This window comes from Callithrix jacchus, chromosome 12, assembly GCF_049354715.1.
Source record: "Callithrix jacchus isolate 240 chromosome 12, calJac240_pri, whole genome shotgun sequence".
Classification (NCBI taxonomy): Eukaryota; Metazoa; Chordata; class Mammalia; order Primates; family Cebidae; genus Callithrix; species Callithrix jacchus.
Window position 1 is genome coordinate 115601477 of NC_133513.1, and position 25971 is coordinate 115627447.

Below are 25971 nucleotides of genomic sequence, written 5' to 3' on the forward strand. Positions count from 1 at the left end.
GCAGCTAATTGATACTCTCTTTAGCCTCAAGGCAGAAATGTCCAGCAAATGGCAGCGTGGGCCTTGCTTGGAATCAATATCACTCTCTGTTCTCCTCTATTTTTCTTGTGTGTCCTCCTCTCTGCCGGTGTTCAGACAGCTCCCGAGGGCTCCTTTGCCTCTGACGCCCTCCTCAGCAGGCTAGCTCACCCCGGCTCTCTCTGTGGTGCACTTGACTATCTGGAGCCCGACTTAGCAGAAAAGAACCCCCCACTATTCGCTCAGAAACTTCAGGTTTGTAGCCCATGTGTGACCTTTTGGGAGTTTGTCAAAACCTCAGTAGAGAATGAACCCCCGAGGCCCAAATGAAATGAGGCAGGATTTGATGAGGAACTGCTGAGAATGTTCCCGGTCACCTATCTTCCCTTTAAAGAATGGTATATGTGACGTTCTTTACCCACGATACCAAAGTTATGCAAATTGTGTGATTACATATTGAACAAACCATTTCTATTTCAATTTGGAAACTGGACCCAAATCGTCATTTTTTAGAATGATAGCCCCAAAAGCAATTTCTGTGATTTATTCACTGAACCAAGAATGTCAGATCACCGTTGAGCCAAGCCGTTTATGTACACGTGGCTGTCTCAGACTCCCATCGAGTTAACATCTGGGCTCAGCCTTGCATCTGGAACAAAAAACAATGATGTACTCTGGGCTTTAAATTTGACAACTTAATTGATATCCTCTAGACTGGGATGTTCAGAGCAAACCTAGAGAGACCGTTAACAAACAGCCACCTGAGAGGCGCAGATCCATTCATGGAGACTGTTGGCCAACTTCGCCTTAAGAAAGAAAAAGGGAAAGAAATCAAAAGAAAAAAGTCCAGTACAAATTTTGATCCCATTTTGAAAATCGTTTCATATTCAACTGCACAATACTCCCCGACAGACATTCAAAAGGGTGATATTTTTAAAAAGGAAATTGAATGCTTATTTCATGATCTGCTGAGGTGATAACTGTGAGAGAAAGGCGGAGCGTGTGTTTTTCCCGAGTGCCTGTCTTGACACATTTTCATGGCACATTCATTCCTCGGATGTGGAAACCATTGACGTCTGTCTTGATGCATTTCCCTGCGGTTTGCCCACACCCCCGCGGGCAGGAGGAGTTAGAGTTTGCCATCATGCGGATAGAAGCTCTGAAGCTGGCCAGGCAGATTGCTTTGGCTTCCCGCAGCCACCAGGATGCCAAGGTACCGGTTTGCTGCCATGTGCGCCACCTCCTGAGAATGTTGTGTGCCGCTGGGGTCCAGAAGCTGCTTTGCTAACCATCCGCCAGGCAGGCATCGTCGGTGTCCAGCAAAGGGTCATTTCCAAAAAGCTGAAAGTGTCATTCTTGCATAAACACACACTGAGCACATAGCTAAGATCTGTTTAACTCAATAATGCCAAACCAGTGGGATGGTAATGCTGGTTAAATGGAGGATAATAGAGAGACCAACGTATAGATCAGTGGGGTGAAGAAGGAAAGCCTAAGATGGCAAAGTTGGCTAGAAAGCTGGTTAGCACCGATTCAACAGAGCAAAAAAAAAAAATTATGACCTTTGAGGGTTTTTTTTTCTACAGATGGCCATTTGCTTCTCTATTGAACAAAAATAATTTGCAACTTTTCTATTTTCTAGAAGTTAACATATAACTTTGCTGAGACGAGACCCTAATCAGTAATACATAGTAAGTGAAAACCAAGACATTTGCTGATACCCTAGACCAGGCCTACACAATCCTTTCTGTAAAGTGCAGAAAAGTATTTCCAGCCTTGTGAGCCATACCGTCTGGCACTGTTCCAATAAAACTTTATCTATTTGTTTTTGTTTTTTTACAAAACGGGCAGTGGGCCATTTGGCCCATGGAGTTTCCCAATTCCTGGTTTCAGCATGGAATATGACACTGACAGGGCGTGCAGAAATCTTTTTGCCTGGCTTCCAAGTTTGGGGTAACTTTTCTTGACAACTTAAATGAGTTGCTGATGACATGCAGAATGTGTTTTTGCCCCTGGACTGTCCGTGCAAACCTTGATCTCTGAGGGTGGCCTCATTCCCATCCCTCACCCCACCTGGAGTTGGACAGCCCGATGAACCTGGTATGTCAGATTGTGCTCTGTGGCTTTGAACAAGCAGGTAAACCTCTCTGGGCCTTAGTTTTGCCATTCATGAGATGGGGCCGATAATAGCCAGTTTACAGGTGGCTGTGAGGATGACAGACAGCTGGTGTGCAGAGAGTGGCGCTGTGCTTGACACATCGTAGGTGTGTGATAAAAGAAACCTGCTGCGTCAGCTAAGACTTCCCTTTTGCTTCTGTTACTGGATCAGGTGCTCCCAGCATCTCTCCTTGGTAGGTGGATCCGGGTCCCATTGTACAGATGGGGACTTGGAGCCACTTGACAGTGATTCATCAGCCTGTTGGGGAATAGAACTCAGGTCTCCAAGTGAGAGGCCCCTGGCTGGGTGTGGCAGCGCACACCTGTAGTTCTAGCTACTCGGGAGGCTGAGGTGGGAGGATTGCTTGAACCCATGAGTTCAAGGTTACAGTGAGCCGTGATCACATCATTGCACTCCAGCCAGGGTGACAGAGTGACCCCCTAACTTTAAAAACAAATGTAAAAATGGGAGCCCCTGGCCTGCCTGCCTAGAGTAACAGCTCATCTGCAGAGGGGGCAGTGGTGTCTGTGTCTGTCATCCTTGGTATAGGACTAGGAGTCCAGCTGCTGCTCTGGCCCTGAGGGCCTCTAGTGTGATCTCCTTGGCCATACCCAAAAGAGAAGCCCCTTCCAGAGGCAGGAGGTGGTTACACTGTGGGTGTGCAGGCTGGGAACAGTGAGACTCAGGGCAGGGACAAGAATATAAATACAGATTGGGGATGTCCTCATTCTTGTTGCCAAACCATAAACTTAGGTTGAATTTCCATGAAAGCAAGATTTTTAGAGAGCATGAAGCAGTGAGGATCCCCCAGCCCCACCACTAGATTTATTTCTAGATATTCTTGGGGCTTAAAGACAGAATGAATTATGTGCAGTTTGGCCACTGTAAGTACCGTGTATTCCTGTCCAGAGTTTGAGGTGGAACTGAGCATGTTTGGTGCATACCTCAGGGTAGAGATGGAGTGTGCTGAGTGCCCTGGTCCCCCTGCTGCCTCCTTTGGAGAGCAGCCAGAGAAAACTGTTGGCAAATAATGGCCAGGAGTTGACTTTTTGTCAATTACAGTCTCTTCTCAGAATATGTGCCCAATTCTGAGTTAGAAAATAGTGTCGTGTGTGTTCATTGTTTGTGAGTCGCAGAGGCAGCCCAAGCCACCTCTTTTGTTTCAGAAGTGTATGCTCAAAAGAACATTCATTCTCTGAGGGTAGAACTGTCTCGGGTAAATAGGGAAGGTTTTTCTCTAACAGAGTAACTTGTATTGCTTTTGTGAAAAGTATATTACCTGCTGATGTTGGCCTGTGGAAAATAGACGCTGTCCCTGTAGCTACCCAGCCCAAGGGTGGTCCATGAGCCTGACCTCAAGTTGGTCCCTGTTGGTTTCTTTTACATGTAGAAAGATCGTCCCTTGCTGCATTGGATGGAAACTGCTGATGCATAGGAAGAGAAAACAGCAGCTGTGTATCCCATTGCCTTTTTTTCTGGCCATATATTTCAGCTGTAGGTGACACAGTTCCGTCATTTTGCCAACATGGTCTTAAGCTGTTGCTAACACAAAGATGAAATCACTTGGAATGAAAAATATCATATTGCATGGATGAAAATCACCATGAGATAGAGTGGGGAGTGATTTTCTGGCTGTTCCCTAGAGCAGCTTTGACTTCCATTTGTCTTTAGTCTGATGGAGAGCTGAGTCAGCCCTGGAGGAGCTGCAGTGGGGGTTTCTCCATCTCAGTTAGAAAATGTGAGAAATGGGGAAAAGTCCTTAGGGGCTGGGGTGTCAGGCTGCAGTCTTATCATTATTTTCCTTCCACATCTTCTGGTCAAATGGAATTCGGCTGTGTCCTCCTAGGGGCAAACCTGACCGAGGTCCCTGGAAATGTGGTGCAGCAGCCCTGAATTGATCACTCAGCCACATCAGATGGAAGATGAATGTTGTATCTGGGTGGCGCTCCGAGATGCGCAAGCTATGGGCCTTTCCGGATGAGGGGGACCCAATACGAAGACTGAAGGATATGTCTGCGTTACTTAGGAACAAGGCCACACAAATAAGATTCAGGGAGGGGGTGAGTCCTAGCAAGAGGCCCCCAGGGTGGGTGAGTGGTGTAGCCCCTCAGTCCAGGCCTAGAAGAGGCCAATGCCTGGAACTTACATGAGCAGGAGAAGGAGTTGGGGCAACCTGTGTTGTCATAGAGCAGCCTGGCACCATGTCCTGTGTTCCCTTCTCTATTGCTGTGTTACAGACTATCTCCCCATACATACACATTAAACCGAGGTTCAAAAGGAGGGAGATGTGATGCCCAAAAGCCACAAGAACAGCCTGAGAAGAGCGACAAGGACCAGCTCGCGAGCAACCGTGTATTTGGCCCTTTAGAGCATCTGTGGTTATTGCGTAGAGGCTGTATCTTGACTCAGTGGCCAGGAGCAGCTGGCTGGTGCCAGTGTTGGGAGTGGCATAAGGCATGATTGCCACTCCTCCTGGGCTTGGGGACTGCCTGTGGTCAGAATTGGGTGGGGCAGCACTGGCGGAGGCCACTTTCCTGCTTGGGTGGCGGCATATGACCTGGACACCCTCTGAGTGCCAGGCCTGTGTCTATGCACCATGCTCTTGACCCAGGTGGCTGTCATCTCCCTCGCTCATCCTGACTCCTGGCCTCACCCCTCCGTGGCCCCTCTGGCGTGGCTCCCCCAGCCTCAGATGTGCAGATGCTCTCTCCAGAATTTGCCTCTGTCTGCTCCAGGGGTCAGGGATCCTGCCCCAGTGCCAGCCCCTCCCACCATGGCTGCCAGCAGGGAACTGTCCACAGGGGCCCTCGAGCTAGGGTAACCCCTGGCTGCCAGCAGGAAGGACCCAGGCACAACCTGCAGGTCTGAAGCGGGTGACAGTGGCCAGAGGTTCTCGAGGGTTACAGGACTCGAGTGGAATGAAGGTTGGAAACTGGTCGCAAAGGCCCATGCCTTTTTACATTTCAGTTTGTGATTCTAGTGGCTTTTTTGGCCCCTCTAAAATAGCAAGTAGGGGTTATGTGAGAGAAACAAAGTTTAATCTAAAAATATCAGCGACAGACAAAGCTATTAATTTCAGTTAAAAACAATTCTTGGTCGTAAGGAGAAACCAGAGTGTACACAATGAATTTCATCAACGCGCAGATACTTGGGCAGTAATTCAAGAGGGCTCTGAAGTCATCGGTTCCTTTATTGAAAACACCAGGTGGCCGGGATGAAGGGGGTCAGTGAACAGTCTACAGGGTAGTGTCCGTTTGCATTTTCTTACAAGACTCACTATTTTATTGATTTTTTTCATTCCCTTTCTTGTTTTACAAAGGATTTTAAGCCACATGAAAATTATTAATTCCTTCATCAGTCATATTTAGTTTCTGCCCAGTATGATAAAGTTAGTTTTAATTAAATCAATTTTCTCCTGCACTGCAGGGAGGCTGCTTACTCTGGTCAACATTGAATCTCATTCTGGGAAACCCTCTGGCCCAGTCTCTGAGATTCTCCATTTTTTCATCTTCAGAAGGTCCACGCTGAGTTTGATGGTGACTGATGTTGCTCATTAAAACACACGCGTGCACGCACACATACACATACACACACACACACACACACACACACACTTGTTGACTTTAAAAGTGATGGGAACAGTTTTTGTTTTTCATTTTAAAATCCTTTGCCTATTTTTTTTTAAAGACAGAGTCTCACTCTGTCACCCAGGCTGGAGCAATCTCAGTTCACTGCAATCTTTGCCTCCTGGGCTTTAAGTGATTTTCATGCCTCAGCCTCCCGAGTAGCTGGGATTACACCATGCATTACCACGCCCGGGTAATTTTTATATTTTTAGTAGAGACAGGATTTTGCCATTGGCCAGGCTTCTCTTGAACTCCTGACTTCAAATGATTCACCTGCCTTAGCCTCCCAAAGCGTTCAGATTACAGGCATGAGCCACTGCATCCGTCACCCCAATATTTTTTATTAAAATTTTTTACAGAGATAGGGTCTCACAGTGTTACCCAGGCTGTTCTTAAACTCCTGACCTCAACGGGTCCTCACACCTCAGCCTCCCAGTGTTGCGATTATAGGTGTGAGCCACCACACTCCATAAAATTCCTTTTGGAATTGTGTGTTTATGAACTTTCTCCATAAAGACAAATGTTGAGTCTTGATCTCTGTGTAATTTTCCAACTACTCCCTGAGGAGTTCCTCCATAACAAGCAGAACTATGAAAACCACTCTCAAACAGTAGAGGTGAAGCCCTGCACGCGAGAGGCTCTGGCCCCGTGGCCTGGTGGTGCCCTTGCTTCTGGGAGGTCAGCCTGCCTCTACTGAGGGCTGTTAATGTATATTCTGGTCAAGCGTCCTTGAAACAGAGGCTTCTTTGGAGCCTGAGCCTGCCCTGTTCTCACATGAGCAAGTCTCTGGAATCTGGTTGAAGGGGACTGTGCACTCCCATCTCTGGCCAGTGGATCATCTGGGTCCCACTTCAGGGCTACCCCAAGTATGCAAGGCCAGGCAGGCGCCATGAAATCCAGGCAACGGTTTTCTTCCAGGACAACCGAAACGATGTAATTTCACCCTGCATGTCTACGGCTAACTAACTGGTCCTAACTCGGTCATCTCCGGTCCTATCCATTAAACTTCTCCTTGAGTTTTCTAAGCTGCCTCCCTTCTCGGGTTCATTTTCCCCTGATGCTGTTGTGGCGTAGACATGCCTGTTCTTGTGGTGGAAGAGACCAGTTACTGTTGGCTCTTTAATCTTACCAGCTGTCCTTGAAAGCCCTCATCATTCTTTCCCCAAATCTCCCTCTCTCTACTACACCGTGGTGGCCTTTCACCATTCAGTTTCCTCCCATAATTCCCAAAGGGAAGAAGCAGTCCTACTCTGCCTGTTAGAGCACTTGAGGATTAATAACTAGGGTAGAGGTTCACCTGGGCAGCCATGGCAGTGCTACGAGGTTAATGCATAGGACTGAGAGTGTGGTTGGTTTGATGTTTCGTTCGCAGTAGAGGTAGACTGACAACCCGGCTGTGCTGGTCGATGATGCTGCTAACACTGCATTTCAACTGCATTGCAAATTGCCGAGCATTTTGTGCAAAGGGAAAAGAATAACCACAGACTCCTCGTTACCTCTGGGAGGCTACTATCTGTCCTCCACAAAGGCCGTAAAGCCTCAAATCAGTATCGGTTGGATGGGTTGGTGTGGTGGATCACGCCACTTGTTCAGGGTCTCATCAGCACATGTGGATGTTGTCATTGACCCAGTTTTTAATTTTCCCATTGATGTAACAGATTTCAGGGCAACAAAATGCCAACATAACTCCCACCTCCAGAAATTCTACCCAGCCAAAGGTGACACTGGTTGACGACTACAGTAGGCCTTAAGCTTGGTGTGACTCAGCATCCTTTCAAATGGAGCTGAGCAAATGCCCGCAAAATTGAAATGTAAACAGTCTTACCTAAGTGATCAAATCTGTGGTTATTCAAAACTAGGCAAACGTAGACTAGAATTCAACATTATTTGCCATTGAGATCTTATTTTGGAAGTGGAGCCTGCTGAATAGTGCCCTGGGTTCTCAGGCGCTGTGCCTAAGTGGCTCAGCGTGTGATAAATGGCAGAGATAAGCAGGTACCAGACACACTGGACTCCAAGGCCTGGGAGCCGCAGGGGCCTCTGCCATTAGCCCCTTTGTCTGCCTGCACAGGTGCAGAATGATAGATCTCCATCCATAGACTCTACTCGGCATTTCCCTGTTCATCAATATTTGCACTTTCTCATACTTCTGATGTTCTTTGTTTCAAAACCATACAACTGGCCCATTCATGAGAGGGTGAGTGTAATCCTCTTTGTCATATGATTAATGTTAACTCTTTTTTTTAATTAAAAACCATACCACAGAGAGAGGCTGCTCACCCAGCAGATGTCTCCATCTCCAAAACAGCCTTGTACTCCCGCATCGGGACTGCCGAGGTGGAAAAGCCTGCGAGCCTTCTGTTCCAGCAGCCCGACCTGGACTCTGCCCTCCAGATTGCCAGAGCAGAGGTACTGTGGCATGTAGTGTGACCACCCTCTTCCTGCCACTTATTAACAAACACATATGCTCATAGTCCACAAAGCCCGTGTCTTTGGAGACACTTTGTCCTCTGAATGCTGCAGGCAAAGGTGTGCAGCAGACTGTGGGTTTTGATCTTCCTGACACTGTGTGTAAAGGGCCTTCTGGGCCTTGTTGAATTTGTGACAAAAAGCATGCCTCTTTCAGCTGCTCCCCAGTGGGCACTGTGAAAGTCTGATATCTGACTTCTTTCTTTTTCCTGCTCTGGGAAGTTCTCTGAATGTAATTATCGTTTGCTGTAGGAAGTTTTCGTTCCCCATTTATTCACTGTCTCCTCTTCTTGATCTGTGAATTGCTCAGAGCTGAATTCACTCATCTGGGGCTAACCTTTCTCTTCTTCTCCCTGAACTAGATCATAACCAAGGAGAGAGAAGTTTCAGAATGGAAAGATAAATATGAAGAAAGCAGACGGGAAGTAATGGAAATGAGGTGAGTTGGGGAGCCTGCCTTGCTTGCGCCTGAAGGACGCTTTTACCTGTGGTTTGATGAGGACTGGACCTGGTGTGGTCCACAGGGGAGTGTCTTCTGTAGAAATTCTCTCTCCTTTATTACACATGGTTCCTATTTTTTAAAGTATTTTTACTCTAATACTATGACTAAAATAGCATGCACATGAATTAAAGAATGCATTCAAATAAATACATCTACGATGCAAAACAGATCTTCACACTCAGCCTCCAGTTCCAAACCTGCAGGTGACTCTTCTGTTTCTGGTGGCTTCTTCCAAGAATTTTCCATTTTTCATCACAAATGTGACAGTGAATCTAAGCAACCTCTTTTTTCTCCAAAACAAAAGAGAGCGTGCAGTATATATTATTCTATACTCTTTTTAATTTTTTTTTTTTTGAGACAGAATTTCACTCTTTTTCCCAGGATGGAGTACAGTGGTGCCATCTTGGCTCATTGCAACCTCCAACCCCACTGGATTTAAGGGATTCTCCTACCTCAGCCTCCTGAGTAGTGGTGATTACAGACGTCTGTCACCACACCTGGCTAATTTTTTGTATTTTTAGTAGAGTTAGGGTTTCACCATGCTGGCCAGGCTGGTCTTGAACTCCTGACCTCAGGTGATCCACCTGCCTCAGCCTCCCAATGTGCTGGGATTACAGGCATGAGCCACGGTGGCCAGCCCACTCTTTTAAAATTGATCAGCATATCTTGGACATATTTTTTATTCCTCTCTGCCTCATTCTGTTTAGCAGGTGCTTAATAGTCCATTGTATGGATGTAACATAATTGATTGAACCAGTCTCTGTGGACAGACATTTAGGATGTTTCCTGACTTTAGCCTAAATGATTTAATTTCATCTGTGGTATATCGTAATAGAAGTACAGTCACCACGTATAGTGTACATAAGTACAATGGCAGATACTAGTTGATTATCAGATCAATTGCATTCCTGGCCACCATTTTAAGTAGAAAGCAAACTTTAGGTAATCATATCCCATTTTCTAGGTCATGGTAGGATCTTCCTGAAATTCTCCTGTTTGTTCCTTCTTTCTGCTGGTGGTTTCCTGTGACCAACTCTGGACATTAAGCTTAGCGTGCTATTTCACATTCAAATGAGAGCCCTGCAGTGCATTATTTTTAGACCTCTTTGTTTTGTCTCTTACTTTGGGGGCATGGGTGGCTCTAGTTTTTTACATGCACTGAACATGAAGCATGGCACGCTGGGAAGGCTGGAAGTTCTGTCTCTAATTTCTTTTGCCTCCTGGGCGCTTTGCCTTCTCGGTGCCTGGGGAGTGCTTATTTGTGGTTTGAGAAGTTGTACCTCTTGAGGGGCCCCCAGGAGGTACCATTTACTAGCTGATGTGGTAGGGTTTCAAAATGTCACCAGCTGGCGCAGATGTGCCAGCATTTAATGGCCCGAATGTCAGCCTGTCAGCCTCAGGAGCTAGACTAGGTGAAAACCAGGCTCTGCTTCCCAGCCACTCCGGGGTGCCTTACTTAACTCTGTGCCTCACTTTGCTTATCTTTAAAATGGGAGTAAATAACGGTGCCTCAACAGAGTAGAGCAGAAGGATTATGAACAAAGGCTGTAGTGTCTTATGCTTGGATTCACATCTGGGCTGTGCCACTTGGCAGCCCTGGGATCCTGGAAGAGTGTCTGGATCACATTTACCCCAGTGTCCTCATCAGTAATGCTGGGAACAGTGAGAGCGCTGCCTCTTAGGGTCATTGTGAAGGTAGAGTGAAAAAACAGCACAGCTAAGGTATTTTCAGGTCCCTGGTCTCTCCGCGCTTCCTGAAGAACACATCCCTTACCTCCTTGTGTCCTCAGCAGTGATGGAGTTAGACAGGGGAGCCTCAACAGTCTATCAGTCTTGTGATTCTGAGATGCAAGGAGGTGTTGTTTCATTATAGAAAACACAGCAGTGCTTCTGGGTAGGATTCGGAATGAACCCTCAGGGGCTCATTTCCTGCTTACCTTTCTTGGGAGTCCATCTCGGGGTGAGACACTGACCTTAGGACCAAGGTCGAGCAGCCAAGGACAGGCACCCAGCATTAGACCCTGCAGAATGCATTGTGCCTTCAGCATCCCTTTCATCCTCATTGAATTTCCCATAAAGCCCTGAAAGTTGGGGTCTAGGAAGATCCTTACTGTACCAAGGAGTAAGCAGAGCACCCGCAGCTTCTGTGAATGTTGTGCTCAGGGTCACACAGCTGGAAGGCACAAGGCCAGCGGGAGCCCAGGCCTCCTGACCTGGGGCCGGGGGTGTGTCTCTATGGTCTTCTGTCATTAGGGTCCCAGATCTTCAGCAGTTACCCGTCCTTGGTTCTCCTATGGGGTATAATTGTTGGGTAATGTAGATGAATCCCTGATTCTTTTTGAAAAGTTTCTTCCAGCAGGTTGGTTTTCTTCACACATGGGTCCTTCCACTTGGGGACAGCTCTGGGGCAGTATGACAAGCAGGGGATCTTAATGCTTTGTGCAGCGACTGTTTATTGAAGCTTCCCAAGAAGTTTACTCTGGGCCAGTAGGAGATAAGACTTGTGTTCAATGATGCAAGATGCATAAGATGCTTTGGAGAAAGGTGAAAGGTGACAGGATTCCAAGGAGAAATCAAGGAAGGCTTCCTGAAGGAGACAGCATTTCAATTGGACCTTGAGAAACAGACTGTGAGGGGTAGAAATAGAGAGAGGGAAGGTGGACAATGTGGGCAGAGGCATGGGGATGAGAAGCCGAGAGCAAACAAGAAATCATTTGTTCTCATTGGGCCACCATGTTTATGACATGGCATGGAAGGAGGTAAGATGGATGAGGGAGGCCCTGATTGCAAAGACGTCAGTTATCAGACTGAAGGTTTGGCTTTATTTTCAATTGCCAAATTTGTTTGGAAGTTGGAATCTCACTCTGTTGCCCATGCTGGAGTGCAGTGGCTCAATCATAGCTCACTGCAGCCACAGACTCCTGGGCTCAAGACCCTCCCACTTTAGTCTCATGCATAGCCGGGACCACAGACGTGCACCATCACATCTGGTTCATTCTTGTATTTTTTGTAGGGATGGTGTTTCACCATGTTGCCCAGGCTGGTCTCGAACTCGTGGACTCAAGCGAACCTTCTGCCTTAGCCTCTTGAGTAGCTAGGACTACACATGCACACCACCATGCCTCATGAATTTTTTTCATTTTTGTATAGGCAGGATCTGTTGCCCAAGGTAGTCTCAAACTCCTAGCCTTAAATAATCCACCCCTTCCTTCTCAGTACCTGGGACTACAGGCATGCCCCACTCTGCCTGGTATTATTTTTTTCTCAGTGGGCAGTGCGGAGTGTCGAAGGCTTTGCATAAGAGAGTGGCATATTTAGAGTCAGGCACTGGGAGAATGAGTGTGCAGGGCGAGGACCAGCTTTGAAGGTGACCCAGGAAGTCGGGGCCCCACTGGATGTGGGTCAGGCTGTGGCGTCCAGCTGTGAGAGATGGAAAAGCATTCTGCTGTCATGACTCCATGCCTTTACTTCTCTTGTAGGAAAATAGTGGCCGAGTACGAGAAGACCATCGCTCAGATGATAGGTAGGTATCCTGACCTATGGGGGCTCAAGCCGGCCCCGACGTTTCTGAACTGTGAGGGCGCCTGGGAAGATAGGAGGCTCAGGGTGGGTTTCTGGTAAAGTGTGAAGCCTTTCAGGGAGGGACCAAGGCATTCCAGAAAATATGGCTTTGGCCCAGGACAGAGAGCCTGGGGCTTCCTGGAAACCTGCTGGACTGTGCCATAGCATCACTCACACCCGTGGGAAGTCATGACAGTCACCTGCCGGCCACCATTTGACCCAGCCAAAGACTCTCCACCTTGTGGGGAAAGAGATTTCTGTTGGTTGGGATATTTGGGGGATTTTTTTCTTTTTTGCTTATGGGAGAGAATAGAAAACAAATACCTAGACCCTGACTTAGTTTAGACTCAAATGACAAAATACCCGACTTTCCACAAGGACCCGAGGACAAGGACGATGGACCATGCATGGCCTGATTGTCTGCCCCCTTCCTCCTGTGACTGTGGCAGGTGCTGTTCACTGACCCCAGCATTGTGTCTCACTGAGATTGGATACAGCCTCGGAATCCTTCTTAACACAGCGCCCCTGGCAGCCAGTACTGGCAAATTTGCTTTGGCCCACAGTGAAAGAAGTCCTCAAGTGATCAGCTACACATGCCTGAGCCTTTCTTTTCATTTCTTGCAGAAGTTCTAAGCCTAAGTTTTTAGGCTGATGACCACTATTCAGAAATGATATTGTGCCTGGGGCTATGGGGTGCTTGTTTATCTATTTATTTATTTGCTCAGGTTTGTGACAATCTGTTTTTTGTTTTGAGATGGGGTCTTGCTGTATTGCCCAGGCTGGTCTCAAACTCCTGAGCTTCAGCGATCCTCCTGCCTCAATCGCCCAACGAGCTGGGATTATAGGCATGAGCTACCATGCCCAGCACATGGTAACCAGCTTTTGTTTTTGTTTTTGTTTTTGGAGACAGAGTCTTGCTCTGTCACATAGGCTGGAGTGCAGTGACGCAGCCTTCGCTCACTGCAACCTCCACCTTTTGGGTTCAAGCGATTCTCCTGCCCCAGCCTCCCAAGTAGCTGGGATTACAGACAACTGCCATCATGCCTGGCTAATTTTTCTATTTTTAGTAGAGACAAGGTTTCATCATGTTGGCCAGACTGGTGTTGAACTCTTGACCTCAAGTGATCTGCCCACTTCAGCCTCCCAGTGTTGGGATTGCAGGCTTGAGCCACCATACCTGGCCCGATAACCAGTTTTTAAAAGATCTTTTTCTTCTAAGGATATATGGAGTAAAAACTCCAGGTCACTGCAGACCACACTTCATGTGTCCAAGCTTGACACTGCTAGCACCTGGCCCTCAGCCCCAAACAGTTAGATGTATGAGCCACGTCACACCTCCAGCTTGTCCCAAAATAAATATAATAGTAGCATATGTACCCCAAAACCTAAAATGCAATTAAAAAATATATATATATAATAGTAGCCTCAGGAATGGTGAAGAGCCCAACAGTTGAGTCATTTTCATTCAAAGGAGCTTTAATTGTGATTCATTGTAACAAAGTGCATTGCACTCAGAAAAAAACCCTATTCAGGTTGAGCCTTACGACACATGCTTTCTATCAAAATGAAACTTCTTTATTAAATTGGTATAAGAATTTATGAACACATATGGATAAGATAAAAAAAAAAACTCTTGGAGTTGAAAATGCTGGCAAAAATGGTCAGGCTGAGGGATTTATGTTTTCCTTATGCAGAGTTTAGCAAGTCGAACACAACTTTTTGGCCTCCTGGAGTCTTGGGATGTGAGAACCTCACTTAGGCCCTCCATGGCTCATCTGGAATCATCCTGCTCCATCTCAGAGCCATACACTGTGATTTTTGCCCTTGGTGATGACATTTTGGTAAATGTTGAAATGCAAGGGCAAGGATGTGAGCTTTTGCTCCTGAGAGGAGGCTACCCAAGCCATCTTTTATTGCTCAGCTGGCCAAGTTGATATAAATAGACATTCCCTCTTGAAAATTGAAAGTGGAGAATGTCTCTAGTTGGCATAAATGTCCTGTCCTTGTCGTGGCAGAAAGATTACTCAACTCCCACGGTTTTTTCAAAGAATATCTGCAGGTGTTAGCAGTGAGGACCTTTTCAATCCTAGGCAGTGTGAGTCCCTTCCAAGCCCTGAAGAGAGTACCACCTGCCTTCCGCTCACCCTGGCTACAGGGATTAGGGCCACACATCACTCCCCACCCCTGCTCCCAGACCTGACATGTTTGGCCTGAGGGTCCCTCTCTTCAAGAGCTGTACACACAATCCCTTAGAGCATTTTCCTGTCCTTGGCATACTCTCTGGGTGGCTCCGTGAGACCCCTCCAGTGTCCCTGGCTAGGAGCAGCCTTGCCACACAGAGGGATATCTCACTGTGTGTCCGTTCCCTGTTCCCATCCTCATTCACGCATTCATTCACTGTCCTCTTTGTCATCCCAAGGCTTTTCTCATCAGAAGGTGGCGGGCCTGCGGTCGTCATTCCTTCAGCCACTGTTGCAGGTCATTGGCCAAGGTCACCATAGATTTCAAGGTCCTTGTGGAAGACAGCAGGGGGTTGAGGCATGGCGGGACTCACTTAGCTGTGGGAAGGACGTGCCTTCTTTCTGGCATGGTTCGGGTCAGGGTCTTCATGCACAGTAGCACGCCCAGGAGTCCCACCTGGGTTCCATGCTTTTCTTTCCATTTTCACTCACCCGACCAGCATCCCTTGTGAAAGAGGAAACTCGGGCCCAGAGAGATTGGCAGTTCAGGACCACAAGGAATGTAGTCGTATTTTGAGGTTAAACCAGCTCCACTAGACATGTGCTAGCTCTTCCTGGCTCCGCTCCATACAGCTTTCACAGATGCTCCACACCAGGGCGACATCAGCCCTGCTGTTGTCATTCATTCGCATCCAGCGTTACTGGAGAGGATATGTCTTTTAAGCTCAAATATTGACTATTTAGAATTCAGAACAAAAAGGGACTTCTGTGCTTTCTGCATTCCAGGTTGTTGCAATTGATTTTTTTCTGCTTTTCTGACAACTGCCCTGATTATCTGTTTTGCTTCCATTTTTCTGTTGCTTCTTGCCCTTTGCTTGCAAAACAAACAGGCAAGCCTGGTAAGTAAATGCTTCCCCCAATTTGACACCTGCCCATCGCAGCCCTTTGTTTGTTTGTTTTTCTATTTTTTTTTTTTTTTTTTTTTTTCTTTGTGTATTGCTGCATTCCCCCCATATGATTTCATAATGTGAAAAAGCCAGAAAAAAAAAAAAAAACCAGTCTCTGGAGCATTGTTTTGTCGTTGAGTGCAGGGTGTCTTTTTCCTGATTTGAAGAACCTAACTGCATTTGTCACTAACAAAAGGATTTGTGAAGCTGCTGGGGATGGGGTAATTCTATTTTTAAAAGGGTTAGGTCGAGAGGAAAGGAAACCTGAGGCCGGCAAAGTCTTGGATCCAGGAAATCAGATGGACTTGGTCTGGTAAACGGCTCCTTTCCCAAGTCAAGTGAAACATACACATGGGCTCAAATCAGCCCAGAATATCCACCATGCAGCATACTGGGAACTGAGGAAGCAGCCAAAATTCAAAGCATTTGATTATTAGAGACATTTTGAAAGGCCCTTTCTTTTAGGAGTGTGGGTGTAGCAGGCTCTGTGTGTGAAAAATCTCCCTTTTCATGAGCCACTGCGACACTGTTGCACTCATTCCGCGGGTTACAGAGTTCGTTATGGCCCATGGTGCTCTTAATAACGGGTTGCCAATACGGGATTCTTCCTCCTCGTCGAGGACTTTATGTGTAGTTTCTCATTCAATCTCCTGAAAAGGCCAGGAGATAGAAATACTCTTTTTCCCTATTTTAGGCAAAGAGGCTGAGACTCAAGAGAGTTTAAAACTCTGCTCAGGGTCACTCATGGGCAGTGTCAGAATCGGGGCTCAAACCCAGGCAGTCAGACTCCAGAGCCTCTTAGCCACTGGCCTGGGCAGCTCTGGGCTACTGGTAGTGAGAGTTCTAGGAGCTGTAATCCCACGATTGGAGGCAGGGTGGGAGGGACATGAGGCATCTTCAGGGCCACTGGTTCTCCAGGCAGAGTCCCTGCCCCAGCAGCATTTGTGTCACTGGGGAACTTGTGACCTGTGCACAGTCTCTGCCCCACCCCAGACCTCTGAGTCTGACACTGTGGGTTAGGGCCTAGCAGCCTGTATGTGAACAAGACTTTCAGCTGAATAAATGCACACTCATGTGGGAGAGTTTTTGGAAATGAGGTGCTGGGACTCCAAGAGGTCAGAACTTTATGTCAAGACCAGAGCTGAAACGTAGGAAATGATCCCACCACACCACATGGTAACAGTAAGGGTTATTGTCTTGTGAGGTTTATTGCTGAGTTTAAAATGAAGAAACTGAGGCCAGCATAAGAAAATTAAATGCCAATTTATTTAACTCCCGGACAAGGTTCCGTGGTCCTGGGGGAAGGGGCCAGGGAAGTCAAGCCCAACTCCTCTCAGGCTGGGAGTTTTATAGGGAGGGAAGGCGTTCTGATTGGCTGTGGAGAAACAGGACGTGGAAGGGGCGAGCTGCTATTGGTAGGTAGGCGGGATTTCTGGTGAGTGGGCTGTGCTATTGCACACCTTTTGGCAGGGCTTCTTTTAAATTTTGGCGGGTTTTCCAAAGGCTAGCTAGGTGCCAAGTGCAGAGTTTAGTGTTGAGTGCAGATCCTGGTGCGGAGTGCAGAGGTGGGCGTTGGTACCGAGTGCAGAGTTTAGTGCGGAGTGCAGAGGTGGGCGTGGTGGAGCTAGATGCTGAGTGCAGATTCTGGTGACATAATTTTCAGGGATGGGCGTGTCTGAGCTCCTGGCGAGGCAACCGGCCTTACAGTAACAGTGTGCCTAGACTGGGGTATGGCAAGATGCCGATGTGTCCAGAACCTGTGGGAAAAGAACTCCCACCACAAAATCTCCTTCTACTAAGGGAACTGCATCCTTCAAGCTCTGTCATTACAAGAGGCCCATGTAGAGACGTGGTGGTGATCACAGTTTCAGGTTTGGGTTCAGGCTCTGCAGTTTTCTCTGAACAGTGAGACTTAGCTTCTCAAACCCTCTGTTTCACCTTCTGTGAAATGAGGGTAGAAAAGCTGCATGGACGTGAATCAGGTATCCTGTATGCCTGGCACTATCCTAGGCCCCAGGGCAGAGCAAGCAGACAAAACAGCGTGCATTCGTCAGGGAGATGAGCCACTGATGCACTCGCATAGGCACGTGTGTACACATCTGATACAACGATAGGGGTGGCTCCTGCTGAAAAGAGAAAAATAAAGGACTCTAGAGGGAGAGGAGGTGTTTCCAGCACCTCTGGGGAGATGATATGGGATCAGAGACCTGAGCAAATGTTGGGGAACCCTGGAAGAGTAGTCAGAGAACGCCTTTCCCATAAGCGTAGAAATGATTTTCTAGGTACCCACAAAATAGAACAAAAATCATGTCCTTTGTACCAACGTGGATACAGCTGGAGGCCGTTATCCTCAAGGAATCCATGCAGACACAGAGAGCCAAACACTGCATATTCTCACTTATAAGTGGGAGCTGCACATTGGCTACACATGGACACAAAGATGGAAACAGAAGACAGGATTTGGGGGAGTCCAAAGTGGGGGCAGAAGGAAGGCAGACAAGGCTTGAAAAACAGGCTCATTAGAAGCCATACCCCAGCATCAATCACACTGTGTGGCCTTGTAACCAACCTGCACATGTGCCCCAAATTGAAAAAATTTTCTAGATATTTAGGGCAAATTATTAGCTTGGGATGGCCAGGGGCCAGAGAGGTGGGGCAGAAGACGATGTTCCTCTCACCAGGATCAGCCACTCTGAACTGGGCCCAAATTGATTTACATTGTGCATCACTGAGAAACTCACCTTGACAGAAGTAGCTCCAAGTTTCTTGGAATTACGACACTTGCTGTATCGAAGAAGCTCTCTCTGCCTGTGTGAGGGAATTTCAGAGAAGACGGGTTTTGGGCTCCGGGTTTCCGGATATGTTAAGGATCCCCAAAGACCTCCTCTCTGTCCTGATATGAAGGAGGGTCCGCCCTTCACAGCCCACACCTCAGCACCCTTTAATGGTCCCAACACAAAATTCAGTAGCAATGTCTATTTTACTTTCTGGATCTGTGCTTGCTGTCAGCAACCACATGGCGTCCCTAGGGAGGCCGGCATAGACAGTGAAGGGGCTGCATAGGTTAGGGAATAAAAATGGCTCATTTCCACTTCATGTGAGGCTGCAAGGCCTGGGTCTGGGAAGCCGGGGCTGTGGGTTTTGTTCTGTTAGAAGCAACCTGGCAGGGCTCTGGGGCATGGGTCTGTCCCAAGGAAAAGCTGGGGTTTGAGGTGCCCCCGCTGGTGAGGCTGAGTTGCATCTGAGGCCTCAGCTGGCCCCAGAGACCCAGTTTCGAGCCTCTGGGCTCCATCGTTTGGCTCCTGGTCTCTCCTGCCAGAGGATGAACAGAGAGAGAAGTCGGTCTCCCACCAGACGGTGCAGCAGTTGGTTCTGGAGAAGGAACAGGCCCTGGCCGACCTGAACTCTGTGGAGAAGTCTCTGGCCGACCTCTTCAGGAGATATGAGAAGATGAAGGAGGTCCTGGAAGGCTTCCGCAAGGTGGGGCTGGAGAAGGAGGATCTGGTTGGGAGAGATTGTGGGGAGCACTGGGTGGGTTTAGGGGTTCCAGAAGTCCATCTTGAGCCACCTGTGAGGAGGGGGTCCATGCAGGCTGGGAGGCAGACTTGGCTGCCTGGGGTTGCACCTGCATCTGAGAGTTCATGGAATTCCTACCACTCCTGGGCATTTGTTCTCGTGGGCTTGACAAGCTTGTCCTCTGCCGGCGTGTCAGAATGAAGAGGTGCTGAAGAGATGTGCCCAAGAGTACCTGTCCCGAGTGAAGAAGGAGGAGCAGAGGTACCAGGCCCTGAAGGTGCACGCGGAGGAGAAACTGGACAGGTAACAGCCATGTGGGGCTGTTCCCAGGGGTCTGCCAGCAGCCCTTCCCCAGGCAGGCTGGGACCTCTGGCAGCACCTGTGACATTGGCTTTGAAAGGGGGAATCATCCAAGTGCACGTTTCGGTAAGACTCGTGAGAAGGCACACACACAGTTAGCATCATTTAATCAGTGGAGGATGCGTGTGCAATCTCCAGGGTGCCCTGGCACCTTGGCCTCAGGGGAATGGAATTGGGTTTGGTGTTCTCATGGGCTCCTGTGTTCCAGCTCCAGTGGGTGGGAGCTGGAGCTATATGAGGCTGCTCTCCCCGCCTGGAGCTGGGAAGCAGGAGGTGTCTCTAGTGATCCACAAAAAAAGAGTGATCATCCCGAGCTCCCTGTCCCTGCAGGGCCAATGCTGAGATCGCCCAGGTTCGAGGCAAGGCTCAGCAGGAACAAGCTGCCCACCAGGCCAGCCTGCGGAAGGAGCAGCTGCGAGTGGATGCCCTGGAAAGGACACTGGAGCAGAAGGTAACAGGGAGTGGTGTGACCTCCAGGCAGGCAGGGCTGCTGCTCTCTGTGCTGCTGACCAGTCCAGACAGGCTGGGCTTCCCCAGCCACTGCTGCTCCTGAAGATGAGTTCATGCTTCATGAACATACCCTTGGCTGCTTCTGGAAGTTCCAGTTTTATGCCAGCCCTGAGACCAGCTTCCTCTTGACCATGCCTGGAATTGCAGCCTGCATGTGTTTACTGCCGTTTTCATTCCTTTGCAACATTCATTTATCTGTCAGATATTTATTAAGCACCTACAGTGTGTTAGATGTAGCCTTTGAACCCCTGCATCTGCATGCTTACTGCTGAGTGGATGGGGTGCCCACCAGGCCCTGGCACCAGCGGCCAGCTGATGCAGAACATGGGCAGTGTCAGGGCTGGAAGGCCTAGATGGCCTCTAGTTCCAGGGACAGGAGTGATCTTCCCAAGGACACTCAGTTTGTGCCCAGGTTTCCTGCTTTTGTATCTGGCACCCATACATCTACCGTGTACACTGACTCCCTGGGTGAACAGACAAGAAGCTCCCTCAGCCCAGGAGGGCCCTCTGAGCATTGGGCTCTTTAGTCTGTATATGTGTGAGTGAGGTCAGCCTCCCTCCCTGGATGTTTCTCAAGGAGAGGATTTCCAAATGTGCAGCCTCCTTCCTGTCAATTTCCTGAGCCTTGGGGTTCCCCTGCATGTTCATCCATAAGCCCCGCAGCCTGGGGCAGTAGCTTATGCATTTTGGTCCTTGATAGGCTGTGACAACGCACCCTTTGTTGGCATCAGGAATCCATGTGCCTCCCGAGTGGCCTCTGCTCCTCCAGGAGCACCCAGCCAGCCCCAGGGGATTGACCGTCCTCCTTTGCCCACTGTGGTTGGCAGTGGTCTCGAGGGGCATTTGGCCAAGCAGTGGTGATCTCTGCCCTGGGCAAATGCCAGCCCTCACTCCATTTAAGTGATGTTGGGTAAAGAGCCCTACGGAGCAAGAATCAGGGCTCCTGGCCCCACTGCACCATATGTCACAGTCCTGGGCAAGCCTCACATCCCACCTCAGTCTGGGTTCCCTCTAGCTCTGAAATGAGAAGGCTGTATGATTGGGCAGATGGATTTCCCTGAGGTCCAAATCTGACACTTACCTAGTCTCCACTGGGCCCTGGGCCCTATAGCAGGATGCTCCTGGTTATCATTCTTTTCATTCTTTTTCTTTTTCTTTTTTTGTTTGAGGCAGTCTTTTTCTGTTGCCCAGGCTGGAATGCAGTGGTGCAATCATGGCTCACTGTAGCCTCAAACAACTGGGCTCAAGTGATCCTCTTGCCTCAACCTCCAGAGTAGCTGAGCCTGCAGGCACGTTTCCCCCTATCAGGCTAGTTTTTTAATTTTTGTTTTTGTAGAGACGGGGTCTCACTTTGTTGCCCGGGCTGGTCTTAAACTTCTGGGTTCAAGCAATCCTCCTGTCTTGGCCTCCCAAAGTGCTGGAATTATATATAGGTGTGACATTAATTTCATTCTCAACTTTCTGCTTAGGATGAAAAAGACAGATGGCTACTAGACAGAATTTAATATAAAAATTGCACTCAGAAAGTCTGGACTATGGCAAATATGGCAGATGTGTTCAACCACCTCTGTTTTATAGGCTCTCGTGATTGTTCTTAGCAGTAACCTCAGTATGTGGTCACAACTGCCCAGTGCAAGTTTTTGCTCACTCACCCAGCATTTATTATCATTACAGTTTTAGTGTTGAGTGTGCTTTTTTTTTTTTTTTTTGAGCTGGAGTCTCACTCTGTCACCCAGCCTGGAGTGCAATGGTGCGATCTCAGCTTACAGCAACCTCTGCCTCCCGGGTTCAAGTGATTCTCCTGCCTCAGCCTCTTGAGTAGCTGGGATTACAGGCACGTGCCACCGCGTCCAGCTAATTTTTGTGGTTTTAGTAGAGATGGGGTTTTAACATCTTGGCCAGGCTGGTCTTGAACTCCTGACCTCCTGATCCACCCACCTCAGCCTCCCAAAGTGCTGGAGAGTATACATTTTTTATTTATTGTATGTTGATAATCCCTGTGTGGCATATTTGGTGAGTTGAAAAATGGAATCTTCCATTAAAACAAAAATCATTAGAAGCTGGGTGTGTTGGCATGCTCCTGTGGTCCCAACTACGTGGGAGGCTGAGGTGGGAGGACTGCTGGAGCCCAAAAGTTCAAGGCTGCAGTGCGCTGTGATTGTGCCTGTAAGTAGCCAACTGCATTGCAGCCTGGACAACAGAGCAAGACCCCATCTGGAAAGAAATAAAAACCATCCTTCATAGTCGTTTTGGCTGTTGTAGCAGTTGAACATAAAATGTATCTTGGTGAGAAATGTAGCAATGCATGTGTTTGAGATGGTTCCCCATTTCTATCAGGGTTTGATGATGTTTATTTCTTTATTTTTTTATTTTGAGATGGAGTCTCGCTTTGTCACCCAGGCTGGAGTGCAGTGGCATGACCTCGGCTCACTACAACCTCCACCTCCCGGGTTCAAGCAATTCTCTGCATCAGCCTCCTGAGTAGCTGGGATTACCAGTACGTGCCACCATGCCCATAATTTTTTTGTGTTTTTAGTACAGACGGGGTTTCACTATGTTGGCCAGGCTGTTCTTGAACTCCTGACCTCATGATCCACCCGCCTTGGCCTCCCAAAGTGCTGGAATTACAGGCATAAGCCACCGTGCCTGGCCAATAATAGTAATTTTAAGATTAGTGGTCAGTGCTGCACCCTATTCAGAGCCCCATCTTCCAGCTGGTGTTTCAGTGTCTCTCTCCAGCTGTTGACCTTAGAGATGCAAATTCGAGGCAGGAGGTGGGCCAGGATCTTGTTCAAAGCAGGTTTCTCTCCCAGCGGGGACTGCTGCTGGGGAGGACTGGAACTTCCCCTCTGCTGAGGAGAGCCACTTCTTCCCCAGCACTGGCACAATGATGAGCAACAGCAGGAGTTCTAACCTGCAAACAGAGGGCACAGGGCTCTGGGCCGGAACATGTCTCAGGAGTTCCAAGGTTTTCAGGGAAGGGCTCTGCACAGCCTCAGGGATGGGCTTTTGGTGAAGACTCACCTTCCACGGGAACCTCCAGTATGCTGGAGCGGTCCAGCCCCCTGGAGAAGGCCATTGGAGAGTGTTTGCGCTGTTGAACCAGATCAGCATCAGGGCCGGCATGTAACCGATCTGAGAGCAAAGGCACAGTTGCTCGGCACGGCAAAGGCACGGCATGTCCGTGATGGAGGCATCGCCCTGCCGCATCCCCTCACTCTTGAGAGGTTGGACAGTGTAGGATTATTTGTGATAGACAAACGTGTGGTTGGTTCCCCTTGATTAGACAGGCAAGGTGTGGTGGGAGGATCGCCTTAAAGCCAACCCACATCTGCCCCCACCCCTCGTCATGACCCTGTAGCCACAGCGCCACCTATTTGGCATCCCTCTGAGCAAGGCGAGTGATCCCACTCACACAGAACTGCGTAACTCTCCAGTGCTCCCGAAGGGTTTACCCCAGACCCTCCTCATCTGAGATCATATCCTTCCCAGGCAAATAAAGGGAAAGGAACCAGACTAGTTAGTCCTTTACTCTGTGCTGGTCACTATCAGGAAACTACATTTATCACCTCATTTACTTCTCAGAAACATGTTATCACCTACATTCTAGGGATAAGGACACCAAGGCTCAGAGAGGTTGTGTAACCTGTGGGAGATCACACAGCTAGAGCTGGGATGTATACTATTGTTTGGCTCCAAGTCATTTATCTCACTGGTTTAGATAACATCAGTGGGGGCTAAGGGGCCCGGTGGACCCCCTAACTCCCCACAAAGCCCCATGACCATTTTGATTGGCCAGATTTCAACCATCAGCAACTTCTTTCTTGTCTTCACTTGCAGAATAAGGAAATAGAAGAACTCACCAAGATTTGTGATGAACTGATTGCCAAAATGGGGAAAAGCTAACTTTGAACCGAATGTTTTGGACTTAACTGTCGCGTGCAATATGACCGTCAGCACACTGCTGTTCCTCCAGTTCCATGGACAGGTTCTGTGTTCACTTTTTCGTATGCACTACTGTATTTCCTTTCTAAATAAAGTTGATTTGATTGTATGCAGTACTAAGGAGACTATCAGAATTTCTTGCTATTGGTTTGCATTTTCCTAGTATAATTCATAGCAAGTTGACCTCAGAGTTCCTGTATCAGGGAGATTGTCTGATTCTCTAATAGAACACACATTGCTGACCTTGGCCTTGCCCTTTGTACACGAGTTCCCAGGGTGAGCAGCTTTTGGATTTAATATGAACATGTACAGCGTGCATAGGGACTCTTGCCTTAAGGAGTGTAAACTTGATCTGCATTTGCTGATTTGTTTTTAAAAAAACAAGAAATGCATGTTTCAAATAAAATTCTCTATTGTAAATAAATTTTTTTCTTTGGATCTTGGCAATAAGTGTGTCTCTAATTTATTTTCTGGGAAGGGTTGAGTCTTTTGTCACCTTTGTCAAATATCAGATTTGGGTTTCTGCTCTTCCCTGTCATTGCTTTGTCCACAGATTTAAATAACATTTTCTTTGTTATCCTGGCTGCATTTGTAAGATGAAGCTAATAAGAAATATTTACTTGCTACTTAAATAATTAAGTGAATGCATTGGATTAGCTGAGATTTTGCTTTGTTTTGTTTTTTTGGGATAGAGTCTCACTCTGTCACCAGGCTGGAGCGCAGTGGCATGATCTCAGCTCACTGCAACCTCTGCCTCCTGGGTTTAAGCGATTCTCCTGCCTCAGCCTCCCGAGTAGCTGAGAGTACAGTGCCAGCCACCACACCCAGCTAATTTTTGTATTTTTAGTAGAGTTGGGGTTTCACCATTTGGCCAGAATGGTCTCAATCTCTTAACCTCATGATCTGCCCACCTCGGCCTCCCAAAGTGCTGGAATTACAGGTGTGAGCCACCACGCCCGGCCGAGTTTTACAAAGCCTCTTTGACTTTAGGAAGCAAATCTATTTCCTGTTATTCAGTCAAGGAAGTAACAGGCTGTCACTCTTTCTGTCCAGTCTCTTAGTGTGTGAAGGTCAACCCCGAAACCTCCATTCCCCTCTAAAGAAAGAATGGAAAGGGTGAGCAATTGCCAATGGACGGCAGGTAATGAGGCCACTTTGGAAATTAAACTAGCAGTGTGCCTGGCTTAGATTGCTTCTCTGCTGCTCACTTGCTCAGGGCTCCCAGGTTGAAGCGTGGGTGGATGGGGGGCATTGGGGTGGAAAGGTGTGCTCATTCCCTAAGGCTGCCATTAACAAATCACTGCAAATATTGACAAGTTCAAACAGCAGAAATTTATTCTCAGTTCTGGAAGCCAGAAGTCCAAAATCAAAGTGTCTGTGGGGTTAGTTCCCCAAGAAGCTCTGTGGGAGTCTGTCCCATGCCTCTCCCAGTGACTGTGGCTGCTGGCTCTCCTGGGCATCCCTGGGCGTGTACCTGCAGCAGCACTCCAATCTCTGCCTCTGTCTTCACTTGACCTTCTCGCTGTGTCTGAGATTTCCCTCCTTTCTTAAAGAACACCAACTTTGATTGAGGCCATCCCCAGTCAAGGATCATCTTTTTTTTTTTTTTTTTTTGAGATGGAGTTTCACTCTTGTTACCCAAGCTGGAGTACAATGGCGTGATCTCGGCTCACCGCAACCTCCGCCTCCTGGATTCAGGCAATTCTCCTGCCTCAGCCTTCTGAGTAGCTGGGATTACAGGCACACGCCACCATGCCCAGCTAATTTTTTGTATTTTTAGTAGAGACTGGGTTTCACCATGTTGACCAGGATGGTCTCGATCTGTTGACCTCATGATCCACCCGCCTCAGCCTCCCAAAGTGCTGGGATTACAGGCGTGAGCCACCGTGCCCGTCCAGGATCATCTTATCTCAAGATCCTCAGTTACATCGGCAGAGACCCTGTCTCCAAATAATGTCGCATTCGCAGGAAGGAGGGATTAGGATGTAGACATACCTTTGGGTACATGTGTGTGTCAATGTGTGGTATGGACTGTGAACCTGAAGGCAGACCAGAGCCCCTGACGGCTCAGAGCTGGACTGTCCCTCTTCCTGCCTCAGCATGGTGGCTATGGGATACTCTTCTCAGCAGGCCAACCCCCATGCATAACAGGATAGGCCTTAGACAGCCTCAGCTTTTC

At 48.2% G+C, this 25971-nt stretch overlaps 1 protein-coding gene across 50 annotated transcripts in view; it reads left to right on the plus strand.

The window, feature by feature from the left end:
* Positions 1-24239, plus strand: part of TACC2 (transforming acidic coiled-coil containing protein 2) — a 246073-nt gene extending 221834 nt beyond the window's left edge. For 30 of the 50 annotated variants that reach the window (XM_035269317.3, XM_054243403.2, XM_054243398.2 and 27 more), the window contains 9 exons: positions 136-273; positions 1142-1231; positions 8068-8211; positions 8634-8710; positions 12253-12296; positions 18781-18941; positions 19174-19280; positions 19668-19788; positions 23688-24239. In XM_035269317.3, the coding sequence (XP_035125208.3) occupies positions 136-273; positions 1142-1231; positions 8068-8211; positions 8634-8710; positions 12253-12296; positions 18781-18941; positions 19174-19280; positions 19668-19788; positions 23688-23753 (948 nt within the window). In that variant the 3' untranslated portion in view covers positions 23754-24239. The remainder of the gene's footprint in view (positions 1-135; positions 274-1141; positions 1232-8067; positions 8212-8633; positions 8711-12252; positions 12297-18780; positions 18942-19173; positions 19281-19667; positions 19789-23687) is intronic. The other 20 variants (XM_035269326.3, XM_054243407.2, XM_017963231.4 and 17 more) reach the window with 2 other exon arrangements.
* Positions 24240-25971: the final 1732 nt, after the last annotated feature.